The sequence below is a fragment of the Chrysoperla carnea genome, chromosome 4 (assembly GCF_905475395.1).
Source record: "Chrysoperla carnea chromosome 4, inChrCarn1.1, whole genome shotgun sequence".
In the NCBI taxonomy this organism is placed as follows: domain Eukaryota; kingdom Metazoa; phylum Arthropoda; class Insecta; order Neuroptera; family Chrysopidae; genus Chrysoperla; species Chrysoperla carnea.
In genome coordinates, this window is record NC_058340.1 from 43,621,716 (window position 1) to 43,641,789 (window position 20,074).

At 28.1% G+C, this 20,074-nt stretch overlaps 1 protein-coding gene across 1 annotated transcript; it reads right to left on the bottom strand.

Annotated features, from left to right (window-relative positions):
* Positions 1–7,821: 7,821 nt before the first annotated feature.
* LOC123298459 (trypsin-5-like) lies at positions 7,822–9,857 on the bottom strand. Its single transcript, XM_044880463.1, has 3 exons — positions 9,748–9,857; positions 9,192–9,613; positions 7,822–8,162 (listed from the first exon to the last, which is right to left on the bottom strand). Exons 1-3 carry the CDS (start codon positions 9,797–9,799, stop codon positions 7,872–7,874), a joined length of 765 nt encoding a protein of 254 aa, XP_044736398.1. The 5' UTR covers positions 9,800–9,857; the 3' UTR covers positions 7,822–7,871.
* Positions 9,858–20,074: the final 10,217 nt, after the last annotated feature.

The window sequence follows — 20,074 nt, forward strand, 5'->3', positions numbered from 1 at the left end:
GATAATCTGATTTATAATTGGATTATTGTATTTCATTCAAATGATTGAAATAACTGCTTGTCCACGAGAGACACACTTAGACCATAGGACCCATTGTGATACCATATTTGTCATTTATCACCTTTTCCCAGAATAATTTCTTTTATTAGCTCCTCACTTATTTTGAGAGGCTGAGTCACTTTTTTCATGCATATCCATGCTCTACTCCGTCTATCGCAACCATTAATTAAATTAATTTTTGGTGTGACGATGGGAATGAACCCGCTACCCTAGGCATACCATGTTCGAAAATGGTTACCCTTCAATCAATTAGATTCGAAACAATTTTTTAGCTGAATTATAGATAATACGTAGATTGAAAATTTTTGTGTAAATTTTACTAAATAAAAAGTGCCAATGATTAACCCGATAAGATACACTTTCATCTTCTGGAACTGGAATTGTGACACATCTATTGAATTCATGAAATGTATCAAAAGTTTTTTGCTTGGAAATGGATCCTCTATGAATAGACTAAGCTGCCTTGTCACACATACAGTGTGTCGCATTTAAAATGAAGACATTCTCAAGTTTATTGAAATATTTGCATACATACCACTATTAAATTTTCAATTTGTCCAGTTTTTACATTCCATAGTTATAAAATTTAAAAATAAACTTGTAACAATTTTGAGACCAAAATAATGAAAAATTAAAAATGCGAATTTTGTTATGAAAATCTTTATATGTGCATAAAAAAATACTCTAAGCAACTTTTTCAAATAATGATGGATGGTATATTATGGATGTAATTTTTTGTTTATACAAAATGGCTATACTGCATAATTGACATTTTTAAAAATGTTGTCATGTTACAAATAGCCTTCTTCATTACAGGATATGACATAAAAATATTACCTAGTACTAGAATAATTTAGTTATGACTATAATCTATTTTTTATTCAAATCAAATTTGTATCGACCTTAATTTATTCCGTTATAATATTCAGTAACGACAGCCTACCACGTAATAAACTGTGTTTTGCATATAACAAACAAGCCAATTTAACAGAAATGCTCATTAAGCTATTAAAAATGCGGTATACATAGGCGTCGATCATTTTTTGTCAGTGTGATTCAACGAGAGAATTCCGATACTCAAGGTACTCCGGTAGAATTCCGATACTCTCACAAAACGAAAATAAATTGTAAGTTCTTTGATGTCTGCTTAGGTTCACGATATTGTTCTATTGGATCATCATGAATATTGTTCTGCCAAGATATTAGAGAAACAAGCCGGAAAATAATTTTAACTTGTCAAAAGATCTAAGAACTCTTCTATTTTTCTTTGAAAATCAAACAGTTTCCGAGATAGCACTTAATATAACGGGAGAATCACTCTTTATATTCAACAATATCTAATCGCCAAATGAATTGAATACTTGGATTAAAAGCACCTTACAGATCGAATATTATTAAATTTGCTCGAGTTTTTTCATTTTAACACGCTTTAATTAGCTTCATATGTATGTTAGTATGTTAGTAGGTAACGGAAGCTTTAAACATGATTTTGACCCTCTTCTAAACGTCGGATTAACTCCAAAAATGAAATACCGATGACAATACAACAATTTTATCAGTGTGAATAAATCGAGTGAATTTTTGAGTTTTTTGGGTCAAAATGACCTCTTACATAAACAAGGTTTTATGTAATTCAAAAAAATTAAATTTCTTAGATATTTTTCGAAAGTATAATAAAGAATAATAAAATACTTAATTTGTTTTGATTAATTTTAATAAAAATATTACTGAAAAGTGGTACACAAATATTCAAAACAAGAAAATAGGAGTTTATTAAACCAAATAGGTCAGAAATTTTGCATGTATACAGATTGTTATAAATTACTTCCTGATATTGATATTACAGAATCAATGTAAAGTTTACAACTTTAATTATATTGACATGGTATAAAACATATATATGTATTCAATTACAATGAGTTTTATAAAACGAGACAAACTATAATTGGGATTTTGAACCAAATTTTTTTGACAAAAATGGAAAGATCATATATATATAAGTTTTATAAGAAATTTTTTTTTCATGATAATTTTAAAGTTACAGACAGTTTTTTTCGAGAGAGACACGAAATCGTACGGCAAAAAAAATGTTCGGAAATCATTGTTGTTACGTAATAATGGCAATTTAATATTATCTTTTACGAACATTATTTTGGTCGGGCGTTTTCGTTTCTCTTTTGAAAAGTTCTTTTAAAACTGCCTGTAACTTTAAAATTATCATGGAATAAAAAACAGTTCTGTTATAACTTATATATGTTATCTTTCTATTTTTGTCAAAGCTAGGCATATAAATCATTTTATTCGACATTCGACAAAACGGATTGTCCGTTGTCAAACAGTTGTCCAAACCATAGAACGAACATTTATCCAACATATACATAGTTTCAATGGTGAAGTAATAATAGTTTTTTAGGCCTGAGCCCAAGCAAAAGAGCCTTTTAAAAAATCGTCATTAAAAAAAATTCTGCCTGAGTTTATTCGAGACGTTATTTAACTAAATTGATAGTTGAGGTGATGTTCGAAAAGTTTTTGCATAACCTCAAGAAATGCGCATTTTGCATTTTTTCAAGAGTTTCAGTAGTTGAGGTTTAACCGATCGATTTGATCTCTTAAAATCAGTATCGATTATTAATGAGTTGTTCTTAAGAAAACAAACAACCTTATCGTTTTGAAGAACTTTTATAACGTCTACATTTCAGAATATCTTTGTACATAGACGTAGACAGATAGATGGTAACGCTAATAAATATTTATTTAATAAATAATCGATTCACCTCAATGTAATGCAGTAAAGTATTACTTATTTACTTGTAAAATGTCATATCAATTAATTTTTAATGAGAAAACTAGATATCAAAATATTATAAAGTTTAAAAAAATAAAATAAAATACATAGTTAGGTACAAAATAAACATAATTTATGTTATTTTATAAAGTGTTTCATAGTTATTTTATAAAGTGTTTCATAGTTATTTTATGCAGCATGAATGCAGTTTCACTCCCAAAGGAGTACAAAATAAATTTTCGCCAATTTTTCATGCTCTTTATACAGTATGTTCCATAAAGTTAAGCAATCCTATAATGAGAAATGTAACTTAGGCTTAATTGGACAGAGAAAAATGTTTCCAATAAAGGTTGTTAGATTCGAAAGTTGATTCTCATAAAAAACTAACATTTTTTATCAATACAATTTTTTTTCGAAAAACGTCAGCTTTCGCAGGAAATGCGACTTAAAAAGATGTCATTATTGCATTTACTCGAAAGAAAAAACGCTAACTACGGAAAAATGCTTTAGACAAAAGTTGTCAAGGGCATTAGAGGACATTCGTCTGTACATGAATTTGGACTTACAGTTATCGATAAACTTGTTAAGCGCATTGCTTTCTTATTACTTAGCGCATTTTCTTTCGATTAAATGCAATAATGTCATACTTTTAACTTGCATTTCCTCCGAAATCTAACGTTTTTTCGAAAAATGTTTTGAAAAAAATTGTTGGTTTTTTATGAGAGTCAACTTTCTAATTGAAAGTGTTATTCTATCTCTTGCCGTTTAGAATCTAAATTGGCTATTAAAGCAACCCGAAAAACTAGGTCCAATCTAATTTCAGAACATGATGTTTCCTATCAATATCTATACAATTTTTGTTGAAGTTATTTTTTTATTGATTAACTAAAAACGAATTATCAGCCATTATAGAATAAAATGACCCACCCTGTATAGATGTAGAAACGCAACGTACAGAAGTTATCAAACACGTTCATCATCATTTGTCTATATTTATATCAAACAAACCTTATATTCACACAAAAGGTTAGTTGTATTTTTTTTGTAATATCAGCAGTTTCTTTAATTAGATCATTTTGTCTTAATAACACTTTAATAATAAAAAGAAAAAAAAAACTCAATTATAAGAGTCAATTCCTTCATTGAATTTCGTTCATAATATTACCAACTTAGCCTTAATTCATGTAATTGAAAATTAACCGAAATAAAATTATCTCAGTGAGCATAAAATTATTTATTATTCCGGTTAATTTTCACACATAAGTTTGATTTAAAATTAATATAATGAAGTAAATTTTTAGTTTAATTCAATTGTATATTTATTTTACCGAAGGCTTAACCTATAGGCAGAAGCGCTCTGATCGAATCGACCCAGTTTTTTGAAAATTTCTTTATTACCCCGTATCATCCCAACGGCTGGATGAATTTTGACAGTTGAGTACGCTAATTTATCTCCTAAAAGTAAGCACTTTCGAAATATTGTTGAATGCGTGTAGTTTGAAAACTAAATCATAGTTATCCACCTTTTTGGGGAAGATTAAAGCAAATTTTTTACTTTTTATTTTTTATTTGTACCCTCTAAGGCGTTAAGTGTGCCTTATATAAATGACAGCTGCCAGGAAGACAGACAAAGTTACATTTTCGGGTGCATCTCAAAATATTTTTTGTTCAACCATTTGTTTATATGAATTTATATAATTAAATTTGAAAATAAATTAATAATCTTGTTAAATTTACCAAATTAACTTTCTATCAATATCCACAGACTCTGTTTTCGTTTTGGAGATACTACGTTCAAAATAATACACATTATGTTCGCCTACAAACAAGAATTCAATATGTTTTATAGAGGTAACAGAAATTGTACAATGATGTAAGGAATAAATAAGTGAACGTAATGAAATGAGAAGATAATTGAATTATTTGTATTTTATTTGTTATTAATTCTTTCAATTTTATTTGTCATTGATTGAAAAAAATATTCAAGTTGTACATGTCGGGAAAAGTGTAGACCCAGGGATCAAAATTTACTTTTAAGTTTTATTTTTTATCAATGGAAATAATTATTCCATATAGCCCTGTTATTTCTTAACACTATATATACTTTATTAAGAATTTCAATATTAAACAGTTATCGATAAGAACGTGTGATACATGGCATATGGTGTATGTTTCATCGAACAAGATCACAATTTACCGAGGTTCACATCCAAATGTAGCTAGGACCGCCTCTATCGATTGTTATCTTTACAGTTCACTTTAGAAAATAGCGTCAGATAGTGTACATGCTTTAGACATTTAACACCCTACCAGTTTCTATCTTACTCTTTTCGTGGCTTGGGAAAAATGAAATTCCTTTTTGTCCAGTTTTAATACGACTATGCAAACTTGCTTACTCATAAATTGGATAAAATAATTGTTAAATTAAATAAGTATCTACTATCATGTATCATCGGTGCTTGTCGATTCTGAAGGACATGGCTATGCGTCTTTTCCAACTATAACTCTTAGTTATAGTTAACTATAACTATAACTCTTAGTTAGTTATCGGAAAAATCTTATTTATATTTTACTTGAAAACAAATGCATGTGGATCAATCATTGTCTAGGTTGTTTGCTTTCTATAGTGCTCCAACGTAAAACATATCCGGGGTACAGCACCTTACTCCTCCATGTAGTGCTTACCTACCTAGTTATATTGAAAAAAAAGTAATCATAAATATCCATTCAAGCAACAAACTCAAGGGAAATTATCCAGGGAAATTATATGAAAAGGGACATTTTATACTTGACAAGTATTATAGTTATAAAACTATATTATTTGAGTAGAATATATATTTGTTGAAATACTATTGTTATGAATGTACAAAAAAAATTAATATTTGGTTTAGTTTTTGGATAATTTGAATATAACACAAAATGAAAATATTAACGTAAGGTAAACATACGCTGATTGCCACTTATTGAGATAAAATCTCAATGAGTCTACAAAAACTATATTATTTCTGTATATAATTAAATCGTTGAAAATGGAAAAATTAAGGGTACAATGATTGCATGAGAAATTTCATTAAACAGGCAGAAACCTTTTCTTTAACAACCATAAACTATTAATTCAAGATCTCTGAAGTACCATAGAGTATAAAATAAAAGAATGAGTCCAAAATCATACAAATGCTCACATAAAATTCTTGAAAAAGCTTTAAACTCCTAAGAAGTCAGCTAGAAACACCTTCTTGTCAATCTTATGGAGATGAATTTCTGCAGATCTTGTCATGAAAATATTGAAACTGGGATCTCGATACAATTTTGGGTTTCTATCTAAAATATCAAATATATTTGTTAACGATGTATAGAGCTATTATTTTTATATGAATTTTGATACAAGTTTGTAGAAGAATTTATAGCGCTCAATATTTCCACCACAATTTTGTTAATGTCTTTTGTGCATCTGCTAATGGCATTATAGCTCTATGCTTGATTGTCTTGTTATTTATATATATTTGATACTAGGTACTATATATTTAATACTACTTTTAATATTGTATTATATTAAAAGTAGTATTATTATATACTTATATCTCGTTAATGAAAAACATTTATAAAGTATAAATATCACAAGAATAAACATGAAACAAGCTTCTTTTAAACCTACTAAAAAATAGAAAATAATTTTTCTATTTAGTAAAACCTGGAGATGCTCAATTTAAAATATTTTAAATAACTATTTAGAGCGCTTCAAAATATTATCAAATAATTATATTTAAGCCCCGCAAATTTCATTCTCTGATGAAACGTCCAAAAATTTTATGGAAATTAAAATATATTTGAAAGACACAAAAACATTTGAAATATTATTACATAAAATAGTACTAACGCGCTGTTCATTATAATTAGTAATGGATTATTTTCTAATTTGCATGATTAATATAGAAATTAATATATAAATTCTTCCCACACTCTATTTTATCGAAATTCAATTAAACATTTCTCTTTAAAAAAAACCATGAAAGTATTAATACTTTATACTAGAACAAAAAAAAAACCCTTTTATGGTTGTAGAAAACCAATCTTTAAGTAGCACATTGTTAATGATCGTTTTCACAGCTTCTTGGCTTCGTGCTTTCACTTATAGTAATTAAATTGATGATTGATGATACTCTCGCATCATTATATAATATGCGGATAATAAATTAAATCTCGTCAGATGTTAATCTATTACATTTGATAATTGTCAAACTTCATTTTTAAACTTAAACTGCTTAAAAAATTTAAAGTGTTTTATAGTATTTTCAATAAGGTGTATAGAAGTTAGAAGTTAGCGACCTAGTTTTGGGTCAAAGGAAAGAAAAGGAGAAGCATTAAGTCATGTTACTTGATTTTTTGTTAAAATTTATCTGACTTAAGAAGATAGATAGATAGAACAGACTTAAGGATGTACGAGCATCAGGGCAATTTTGGATAAAAGGCTTGATATATGAAGTTGGGCTAATAAATTCTGAAAATTCTAAATCAATTCTGAAAATTTTAGGAGGAGTGTCGGATTATTTAAATAAATAAATGACTTCAAAAGTAGGAATATTTAACATGGGTCTTGTGGGAAAACGGTAGATGGATGATATGTTTTCATAGATTTCTCCAAAACTTGTCGGTGGAAATGAAAAGAAAACTTTTAAAAGTTGTGCAAGACTACTTAATGATGTATTAGCACGATAGTGGGCACAGAAATTTAAAAAGATCTATTTTTTTCAATTTTGATCGCGAATTACGTTATAACTTGACAGTATAAGACGAAAAGAAAGAGTTAAATTTTTCGATATCTGGAGTAATTTTCAAAATATCGAAAATTTTGTTTCATTATTTCGATATTTAGAAAACCAAAGTAGATATCGAAATATTTTTCGTCTACATTTGTGAATTTATAACAAAATTCATCATCAAAGTTGAAAATAAGGAACAAATAATTTCATCTCAAAGTCTAAAATTGCCTTGGCAATCGTACTACCTTAAATTTTACTATAACAATTCATAAACCAGTATTTCGTCGAATCCATTCACGAACACTTGAAACTCTTGCAAAAATGTGTGGATGATCTTCATCGACTGCTGTACTCATTCCAATACCTTGTAGTTTCCCTAATGCAATTAATGGAGCACCTTTGTTTCTATAGACATAACTTCTAGTTGCCTCAATATTAACAAGTCCCACACATAGAGTATGTCTCGTAATTTGGAATTCGTCATTAATCAAAAATAATTTTTGACATTTTTCAAGGCCCACAACCGGTAACCGAACTGTGTATATTGTTGGTTTTGTCTGCAATATGTAATACAGTTTTTTGTAAAATAAAAATACGTTAATGATAGATACTACAAATGAATTTTATGATGTTAGGCTTTAATATTGTATATGAAAAAGTTGTACTTTAAGTCTTTAGTTCATGAATATTGGAATTTCGATTATCATTTTTTTAGCAGTTTGTAACTGCTTCCGATTCCCAAATTTTACAAATTTTATACCTATATTTTCCGGGGTTAAAGTTGTACGTTGTTGTGTGTGCTACGGAACTGTTTTTTTTAATGTAAATATTCAAAATACGTACATACGTATGTAAAATAAGTCGTAAAAGAAATAAATCGTAATATTTACGAGTTTAGAAAAAAAATTAGTTTGAATTAAGAGAACAGATTGTTTCAAAGAATAAAATATACGTAGTGTAAGAGAGATGTTTAACATATACAGAATCACAGATGTCTATTATTATTATTTATCATACAGAATACCTGATGCATGTACTTTAGAGTTAAAAAGAATACTATATTTGAATATGTTTGTGTACTAAGCCTGTCTATACACACATATTATTGCTGCATGACGCAGTATACAACATTTTTACAATATTGTAAGGAGACCACAGCCTTAATGTCGGTTTTCCCCAAACAAAAACAAAACTCTAACTGAAACAAAACTGCAACAAAAACAAAAACAAAACTGAGACTGTAAGGGCCATTGGCTAATACATTGCCAGTCCCTAAAAAGTTTGTAAAACGTTGCAGTTTTGTTTTTTCGACTTGAGTCTCAGTTTTGTTTTTATAACCGGCATTACAAGTAAATAATTTCTTGGCCTATAAAATGCTACAATTTAATAACCAAATATTTTTACTAATAATCAAATTTCTTTTTTAAATTAATTATTGAGGTCGTTGATTCAAGAAACAATTACTTGTAATAAGAACATCAATAGTCAAATAAACAAGTTCAATCCAGTAATTGTGTTTACTGTGTAAACGGATAATTATCAATTTTCAAAAATGACATCTCAATTAAGAAAATTACTTTTCTTACCATATTTGATGAAATAGATATATCATACGCTGTCACATTACACCATTCAGGTTCGTTCAGATATTCAATTCGATTTGGTAACTCAATTGGTCTAGCTATCGATGAATAACTTAACGATTCTTTGAGCTCAATTATCGCAATATCAAAATCCCATTTGGGATTTCCATAATTACCGTGTTTAATTATTTTAGATACATTATACTTTGTAGATCCAACTTCAACAAAAACAGTAGATGGTTTTGAGAATGAAAAACATGTAGCAGAAGTTAAAATAAAAGTTTGACTTATAATTGCTCCGCCACAGTATTTTTGATCCTCTGCTGGTGTGTTTATGAAGACAAAATAAGGCACATCTCTCGCTTCCATTCTTTTGGGTTCAATTAATGGATAACTTACATCCTCGGGTTTGAAATAATCATCGCCTAAAAATTTTAAAATAAAGTATTAGTTTTATTTTTAACGTTGCGGGTGTATATCAAATTTGACAAACGCAAAGGAAATTAGGTATTTTAATCAAGATAAACAATGTGGAAAGAGAGAACTTATGCTTACTTACCGCAAATTGAAAACACAAATAACACCATGTAACAGAAAATTGTTAATTTCATTTTTTTTTTTTTTTTTGAAAACTTTTTTACTAAGATTTAATACATTTACAAAATTACCTCTTGATCTAATTCAAGAAAATGAAATTTAACTCTTTTTATAACCAAAGATATGAAAAAAACCACAAGTGAAAACAAGCAATTGACTTAGTAAATTGTTGGAAAGTATTGAATGCACAGATTATAATTTATTTAAAATTAAAAACTATTATCTGTGATTGAATGTCAGTGCAGAAAATTTAAAAAAACCAACACAATTATGACGGTTTTTCGTCCCCCATTTATTTAGTTTTGGAAATTTTTTAAAGGTATTATTTTTCTAGAATTTTTTTCTAGAATTGTTCACAAGACCACGAGCTTGTAGAAGAAGCTGCAGGTAGCTCCTTCTAATTTTCAACACGCTGTCAATTAGAGTTTTGGAGAAAAATGAACAAAGTTTTGTCCTAATTTACGTCCTTTCGTGTAAATAGTGGTGTTTACAAAAACAAGGTTTCAAAAAAAAGTTTTTAGTTTTTTAATAGGGAAATATTTTCTTGAACTCGTTCTTAGAAAATCTTTCACAAGACCACTAGTTGAATCTACTCGAAAATTTTCAAATCCCTATCTGTTATATTTTTGGGTAAAATGGACACCAATGTTTTGTCCTAAATGCAAAAGTTGTTTATTTTTATATAAGGAACATTGTTTATCTTTAAACTTTTGTTCTATCTCTAACAGTTTAAAAGATGGGTCCTATTGACCCAAAACTCAATTAACCTATGCTGCCCATTTACAACCTAACACTAACATTTTACGCCCTGAGACCACTTTAAAAATTTCAGCTTGATATTTCTCTTAGTTTTTGAGATATCGAGGCGACAGACAGACAGACAACTGAAAATGGATTCTGTAGGTGATTTTATAAGCGTTACAAACTTGGGACTAAAATTATCATACCTTGATATATATTCCTTATATACAGGGTATAAAAATGCTTATCTAATGCTTTTAAATTGATAAAACGTTTTTACTAACCTTACAGAGTGGCGTATGTAACTTTTGTTAATTATTTTCGTTCGTAATGTAAGCATTCAAAATAAAAATATTCAATAAAAAATAATAACACATAAATTAAAAGTTTTATAAACCACCCGCCATAAAATCAGGTCTAATGGATTCGCGTGTGGCATCTTTGCTTCTAACAAGAGTGTTCTTAACTATGTTTCAAAAAAATCTGCTCAAATTGTTTGTAGATCATCACCTATTTTGTAGTTGTTATCAAGTACGGAATCCTATACTGGCATTCGAAACATAATTAAAAAGACTCTCGATCAAATTACCTTTCAAACAAGCTTAAAATAAAAATCTATTCGTCCGTAGAGGAGCTACGATGCCACAGACAAATACATAGATACACAGACGCGTTGAACTAATAACACCCCTCTTTCTTAGTCGGGGGTTAAACAGGGCTCTTTAAATACAATTATACTTTCGTGTTTCTCTTACTATCACTATTAGAAACTAAATTGATCATCCTAATAACCTGTATATTTGTCTATAAATAACTTAAAACGCTCAGGTTTCAGGGTAGATGAACTAAGCTATTTGCATCAACAGAAAAACATCGATATGAAAGTTGATGATGCTTGCCAGTATCTTTAAAGGTAAAAATTTCACGATGTTAAAAGGCTTGCTTAGTGACAATTTTTTCAGATACATCCGGTATTAGTTGTTCCTAAGGTATATCAATTTTAGTGTAATTAATAAGTTTTTATCAATCAATGTAAATATTTACAAATAGGAACTAGTAATTGATAACGGGAAACATAAAATCCATTTTATTTATATAATGATTAGAATGTAAAGGATTTTATTTCATGACTTCTACAATTTTTAGGGAATATCAAACTAAAATATTAACAAAATATAAAATAATATAAAATAAATTTTCGCCTACTTTTAATTCTTAAAATAGTTATCTGGCCTCGCAATGAAACAAACAATGGCAAAACAATCAAAATAACCACAAAACAAGAAAAAATAACCACGACAAATTATCCAAAGCCGATTATCCATAATGATGTAACCGGTGTCAGAAAATTGGCTCATGGGCCTATATCCATGATATGATGATAGAATTTTGTTTAGTATGTTAGAATATTTTCGTAAGAATAATAAGACAAAATTCACGAAACAGATATCAATTAAGTTTCTTGAACCATTTTAATAGGAGGGTATTTTTACCTGTCCTGGGCATATAGATATTTTTATTATTCCACTGTACCTGCGTGGGAAAAATGGAAATTGTGAAAACTAACAGGATTTTCGAGAAATATGGTTACTTTCTCCAGGGCAGGTAGAATTTGAATACCTATAGCATATTCAAATTTCAAATCGATAGAGTAAAGGGTATAATCGTAATGCTTGAAATTCAATTGTAACTTTTACCATTCTTATCTGGCAAACCGCTTTTCTTTATAATTTTTTTTTCACTAATGAATATTTAAGAGGATTCTTATAAAAATTATAATGTTTCACGCCAATCAAAGAATGTTTCACTCCAATTTGTTCATCACAGCCTTAAAAAATTATTATTTCTCAATAATTTTAATTTGACTTTTTCTATATCATTTACATGGAAAAATTGAAAATTTGTCATAACACCACCCAAAATTTTCCACTGGAACACTAGCGCCGATTTGATTGTACCTACTCTGACTACGATCAGCCTGTACGAGTCAATATGTTATACTGGATTAGCCAGCCTGTCTAAATACCAAGTTTGCATAGTTTGTAGTTCTAGTATGCTTCTCAATAAGTCATTGATAATATTCCATAATTGTTCATTAATTTAACCATGTATTATATTAATACAACATGAAATACGACAAGTTTTTTTGTTTGTAATATTGTTTAATTATTATTAAATATGACAAAAGTTAATTATTTAATGTAGTAAAACATGAGAACCGATACAATACGAGCTCTCTGTTTTGTTTTATTTTTTTACTTATTTATTTTATTCTTTTATAAATATTTTTCTCATTTTATTTTTATTTTTTTTACATTTATTTTAACCAGATGTTTTTTTTTCTGTTTTACAAGACATTGTTTTGCTTTGTTATATTTTTTTTCCTTCATTATTATTACTAACTAAAATTATTCTTTTTGGCAATTATATTTCTCATTAAAAATTTAATTAAGATATTTACTCTATTGTGTTTTTTTGTAATGCAAATCTAGAATTATGGTTATTATATTTTTAATTTTTGAATATCACGTTTTTGTGTGCTTTCTAAGTAGAATCGATTATAGGCGTAAAAAAGCCAACATTAGTTTCATCTCTAATTGAAAAAAATTCTTACAGCTCACTTTTCATCCAGTTCTAATTATGGTAACGATATGAAACATTGAAATATAATTATGTTAATAATAATATAACAATATGGTACCAGCGAACTACAACACCGCAAAATAAATTTATTACATTATATTACAACTATTTTATGATCTTTATTAATCCCGAAAAATAGGTCAGGACTTTATCCAGACGCCACTCACATCAATTGTGACGATTCGTTAAAAAGTTGAGAACCATTATTCGTAAATAAGATCTGATTCCCGCTTATAACGAATGATTAGAATGGGGCTTAGACTTTTACATAATTAATGACAAGAGTCAAGAAAAGTTTTTAAGCAACTTGTAGAACAGATTGTCGATCCTTTTAAAAATTCTACTCATAATGAAGGTGAAGTAACAAGCTCCTACGCCATTTATCTCCTTTTTATTGTGTATAAAGATTTAATTGTTTGTAAATTATAAAGAGCTAAGTATTTAAGAACTTTCACAAAAAAAATCATGTTTCAATTTTTAAATCGAGTATATAAATAAATTTGTTAAAACTTATTTTTTTGACCTATTAATGATTGCGTTTTTAACATGTAAATTCCATATGGAAGTGTTTTTAAAGGTATGCTTTATTATATTACAAAGGTAATTCGCTTATGATTAATATGGAAAACTAATATTCATTAGTTAAAAGCAGAAAAAATATTTTCTTATGAAGAAAATTATAAGAAGCGGCACTGATTTTTCCATAAAATAATTTTTAAGTGATAAAATGAATGGCATTTGTGAATTATTTCTTCTCTGTGATATTCTCTAAATCTTTAGGTATCAATATTTCAAAAGCTATTATTATATATATATCGAAAAATTTTACTCTTAATTTTTTTTCACTAATTTTAATTTTAACTAGTCATACCTAATCTTTTTTGAGTGTATTGATCAAATTTAAAACTTATCAAGACATACCGAATTGATAATATCATAAAATAAATATAAATATCCTAAAATAAATAAAAATAAATTTCGACAAAATACTTAAAAATAATTCACACTATTTTAAATAATTTTAAAATTTATTTAACTTATTTTTTCATAAATAAAATTCGTGACTTTTGAGCGCACAATGCTATTAAGGCTAAATCATTCAATAGGTTATACTTTTAGCTATTGGAGAGGAATAATTTAACGGGTAAAAAGTACAACGATAAAGAAAAATGTATTATAAATAATATATATTTTGATACCTATCTAATTAAAAATGGAAATTAGTTTTGCCAGAGTTTCCAGTTAATTATTATACGGTAAAGTTCAGTACCTAGGGTCAAATACACGCTGCTTGAATCTTTCTGCAGGTTTTCGGAGATATAGATATTGATATTTACTAGACTACACTTTTGTTGAAATGAGAATATTTTATGAGAATGCAGGTAGGCTGTAGACTGATTGTCAATGTAGTTTTGTTTTTGAACAAACTATAAAAAAAAATTTATTGACCAAAAAAGTAAAAATTTTTTTAAATCTTTTTGACTGTCTAGCTGTCTGTTCAGGCCTTTATTGGTTAATACATTGTCTTAGCACATTCCAGTTTTCAGCATAACGTTAAATTTTGAGGTGGTAAAGTTTTAAATACGCAAAGCTATGTACCTTGAATTTAATAGCAACAAGTGAAAAGAAACAATTGACTTAGTTAATTGTTGAAATACCATGCATAGTCAGTGTTGATTTCTTAATCACATAACACATACAAAAATGTATAGACAGTGTTGATGCGCAATCGTTTGTTTTTTTTGACGTCACGTAAATAACAAAAGATATTCACTTTTAAATAGACACACTCACAACTGATATTCCTATATTAATACATACTATAAAATTTGCACCTAATTAACGACCTCGTGGGTAAACAGTGATGTTTACAAAAAAATGTTTCAAACAAAAGTTTTTTATTTTTTATAAGGAATATTTTTTACATTTAAACTTTTGTTCTATCTCTAGCGGTTTACAAGATGGGTCCTACGGACCCAAGACCCAATTGACCTATGATGCCCATTTACAAACTTGACCTCACTTTTTACGTCCTGAGTACGCTGTAAAATTTCAGCTCGATATCTTTTTTCGTTTTTGAGTTATCGTGTCCACAGACGGACGGACGGACGGGCGGACGGACGGACGGGCGGGCGGACGGACGGACGGGCGGACTAACGGACAACTGGAAATGGACTAATTAGGTGATTTTATGAACAGCTATAACAAAATTTTTTTCCTAGCATCATTATTTTTAAGCGTTACAAACTTGGGACTAAACTTAATATACTATGTATATTTCATATATGCATGGTATAAAAAGTACGATATATAGATCGTAATATGCATTAAATTTTACGATTATATTCTTGTTTTTTATCGTGATGGTAATTTTTACAAGTATATTCTGCGCCACAAAATCTGCACTAGTTGATTATCTATATTTATTAAATCAGTAAAAATTCTAAGGTTTTCTTGATGGGTTCACATGTATATCGCCAAAAAGGTATGATACACTATTGTATTATCATATATTGAATAAATATATTTTAGAGAAAGAAATGTGGAACCTTTTTTACATTTGCTCAGTAATGATTTTGTGACGCAGAAGTAAAATTTAAGCGTAATATAAATAGTAAATTAAAGGCTTATAAGTGGATGTCTTTAAGAGAAACGTGTAAGGTTTTCAATGTTTCAATCACATACATGATTCTTTTCCCTAGAGTAAGCTGTAAAACGGAGAAATTTTCATTGTGATATTTTTTCAATGGCTTTAAAAACACATTTTGATTCTAGGTACTACATATTCCCTTATTATTTTATTACGTTTCATGTTATAAATAATATTTTTATATGCCTAAAATTTTCTGTATACTATGGAAAATTATAAATCAAATTTAAATTTTCACCTGCTTTTATACAGTATGTGCAATAAGTTTTTTTTAATACTGTGTACGAATTGAGAATGGTACAGAATTTTGAAATTGCGTTTGAGTTTGTCAGTGAGAGTTTTTGGAGATTGAGAAGTATACATTTTCTGATGAAAATTATAAACGGAAAACTTTTCCTGCTCTTTAAAAAAGTGTTGTGTAATACAAAAGTGATTTTTTAATATACCCTCATCTAGAACAAATTTACTGGTTTAATGGTTTGTCCTACCTTTACAAAAGTAGGTTTTTTCCATGTTTGATTCATACATGTAATCATGAAAAGCCCAATTTATGCCATTGAACTTTATTCCTTAGCAACCTTACATTATGTGTTGAATATAATATGTTAGTAAAACGCTTCATACGTTAAAAAATGAGCTTGCTTTATAATATACAAACTCACGAATGAAAAATCGTATTAGTATTACATACAAGGTGAGTAGCAAATATGAGGTATTTACTACTCATCCTGTATGTAATACTAAAATACTCCCTTTATAATTTTAATATGTATTTATTTATGCAAATAATCCTTTTTCAATTCAACTCTAAAAGTTCATAATGTCACTTTATATTTTTAATTAACGACAAAAATGTATATATACGCGTTTTTATACACCGTATGATTGTGTTCTTCAATGTAAATATAAACGAGGAAATGAAACCAAAGAAACCGTCTAACTGAGAAATTGTCTCCTCGTCAGTAGATTTTCATGGGAGCCAGTGGAAAATGTTTGTCTGAGTGTACTGAAAAATGTCATATACATGAGTGCTTGTGCTTTTTCGATTCACGCCGATGCGGCGAGGCAGAAGTTCCCTATTATTTTTTATTTTACCTCACCGTTTTCGAGATTTAAGAATTTGAAAAAAAAAATTGCGGATTTTTTCCAAAAACTCGTTTTTACGAAAATAAAGATCATTTCGTGGTCCTGGTCAAAAATTAATTTTGAAATTCATTAGATATTTAATATATATGTTTAGTATTTTTTTACTCATGACAATTTTCACCAAATCTCATCCTTTTTGATATATAAATGTTTGAAAAAGAAAAAATTCGTATTTTTGCCAAAAATTCGTTATTGACGAAAATGAAGATTATTTTGTGATTCTGGTGAAAAATTGAATTGGAAAACTATATGCCATTTTATTTTGGAGTAATATAAACACTTTTTAACACTTGGCATTTTTTGCTTAACCTCCCCGTTTTCGATGTATATGATATATAAAATATAGTTTTAAGCCATAATAGATTAAAATGTTCCGACCTGTGTATATGCATAGTTCACCTTCAAAGTAGTTTTTTATGTGTTTAGATTTTAAGTGAAGCTTTCCTAAATAATGTTATTTTCGCAATGTTACATATTCAGTTCATCATATCTAATAATTAACATATTCCATAAGCAAAGCTCAATTTCCATATTCTTAGAGTATTTTAAACTAAAAATTACTCGAAATAAAAAAAATTTAAAATATTAATAATTTACAAATGAACTATCCTGTACTTATAAGTAAAAACTCTAACTTAAACTTTTTTATTTATAATAAGGACGAAAAAAAAATTTTTTTTAATAAACTTTTCATTTCGTTTAAAATTTTTAGTTAAATTAAAATTTTGATTAAACTCTCTTCTATGTGTAATAATTAACATATTGTTTATTCATATTTGTATTACCTTAATTTAATTAGTACATTTCATGTAGCGTATTATACGTTTTATGTATGACGGTAATTATAAAGTAATTGTGAAAAAAAAAATGTTTAAAAATTACAGAGAATTGTACTTTAAACAGGAACTTTAATTAATTTTAACACCTTTGCAAATCGTTATTTTCTGCTGGATAAACATTTAATCATAATTCGTGATTTGCGTATAATTTACTAGGTATTCTTTATTTTCATTAACAATGTTTTATTTTTTTGTTTCTTTAATATTTTTTTTCTCCTATGACATCTGGGATGTGTGTGAATTACACATATCTTTACTAGACCAAATCTCAACCTGGACGTTGCTTAGTCTCTACACGGAATCACAAAAGAACTTTTGGCCAAGTTTAAACTGGGCTTCAGCAGACGTTGAATAAATAGATAGATATTAAGAAACCAGAGTTTCTCACAAGAAAACTCTAGAAATAAACAGATTTATAGACCACTCTTTTAATCTTCTCGTCATTCCATAGACCACTGCTGTTTTACTTTAAGATTTGAGAATGTTTTTGACCACCATATTGACTGCTAACGTCATTATTGCTTTTTATTATAGTTTAATACATCGTTTTGTCGATGTCTAGCAAATAATGATTATATAAAGGTATTTCTAGCATGAAAGCACTTATCGACCGATTAGTCCTATTCTTTGTCACAGGCACAAAACTATTTTAGCTACGAGATCCTAAAGTTGCAGACTTTTTGGTCAGCTGCAAAGTTCGCAATTTCGAGGGTCAAAACATGTAAAACTCATTGTCCTCCCCAGCTATTTTTTACGATATTAAAAAATTTTCTCGGCAGAGTTGAAAAAAAATAGTAGGGGAGTTTAAAGAAATATTTTTAATAGAAAAACAAAAAATAGTACCACATCGTTTTGTTTTCGAGTTATTAACTTAGTCAAAATTGGGAACTTAGGTATGCATTATCTCGTGTTTTCAAAACTCGAAACTTCTGAAACTATGGGATTGAATGGTCAGCTCTATTCTTAACCTGTAAAAATTTGTTAAATTCTGTCGAAAATAAGTGGGTTTTACCATGATTTTAGCATAGAAACTGTTTATACCACGCTGGAAATATTATAGGTCAGCAATTTATCTTCTCGAATCTTCTCGAAGTATAAAATAAACATAGGAAATTCATCAATTTTTAATATTATGCATAAAATTTAAAAAAAAAAAATAAGTTCCACTATTGCAAACGAAGTAATTTTTGCACAGAGCTTCATAGGACAACTAAGAGCTTATTTCAAAGATAAAGTCTTCCAGTGGATTGAGGAGGACTATGCCGACGAGGAATTCCTTTTTTGTTTAAAATTAGAGCTTGCCGCTATGAATTTAATACATGACGAACTCTTGAATTTTGTTAGAAAATAACTTTATTGGACAATTTTAAATAAATTTACAAAAACACAACATTTGTAGACAAGAGTCAAATAAAATTTTTTAGCCTTGACCAAGATATTCAAAATTGTTATCCATCACTATTTTCTTAAAACATCTTGTATACAACAATTCTTGCAATTATATCTTCCGTCAATTATTATATATTGAAAGAAAACATCTCAAAAGTTTAAAAATCAATCAAGTGGCTGACTTTTTAATAATAATATCATCATCTTGTAAAAAGTGTTATATACTTGTTATTGAAGTTTAAATTATCATTTTAATTGATTCATCAATGCTGTAATATAATAATATGTTGCAAGAACTTTCAATGATTATTTATTATTGAGCAAGTTAGTTGTGCTAATAAAAAGAGAAAGAATTGGGATCATTGTGCCTTGAATTATTTTTAGTTTCAAAAAGTAGACAACAGTGAAATGATAACCCATATGCTTTTGTTTTCAATTAAAATAAAGTACCTGGATGACCGAGCTTTACATTTATTTTCTGAGTTTAAAAGGCACAAATTTTATCACTAATATAAGGACCATTTTAAATGTCTCCAGACAAATGTCAATTTGAATGTCCCGGTAATGTACATTATTTTGTCGCCAATATATGTCAGGAAGAGTCACATTTGCTGTCAATATTTCAGCTTTTCCGTAAAACACGGGTAAAACGACGTTTTCTAAAAATAAAACCTAGCTAGATCGATTTTTCGCTCAAAAAAGCCCCTTCATACTTATTTTCAAGAAAATTGTTAGAGCCGTTTACGAAATTGCTGATAAATATCAATTCAATATATATTATAAATGTGAAAGTGTTTGTTTGTTATGGTTTTTAATGAAACTGTACAGCAATATAGCTAATATATCAGGATAGCACATGAACTGTAATTTATAAAGATACT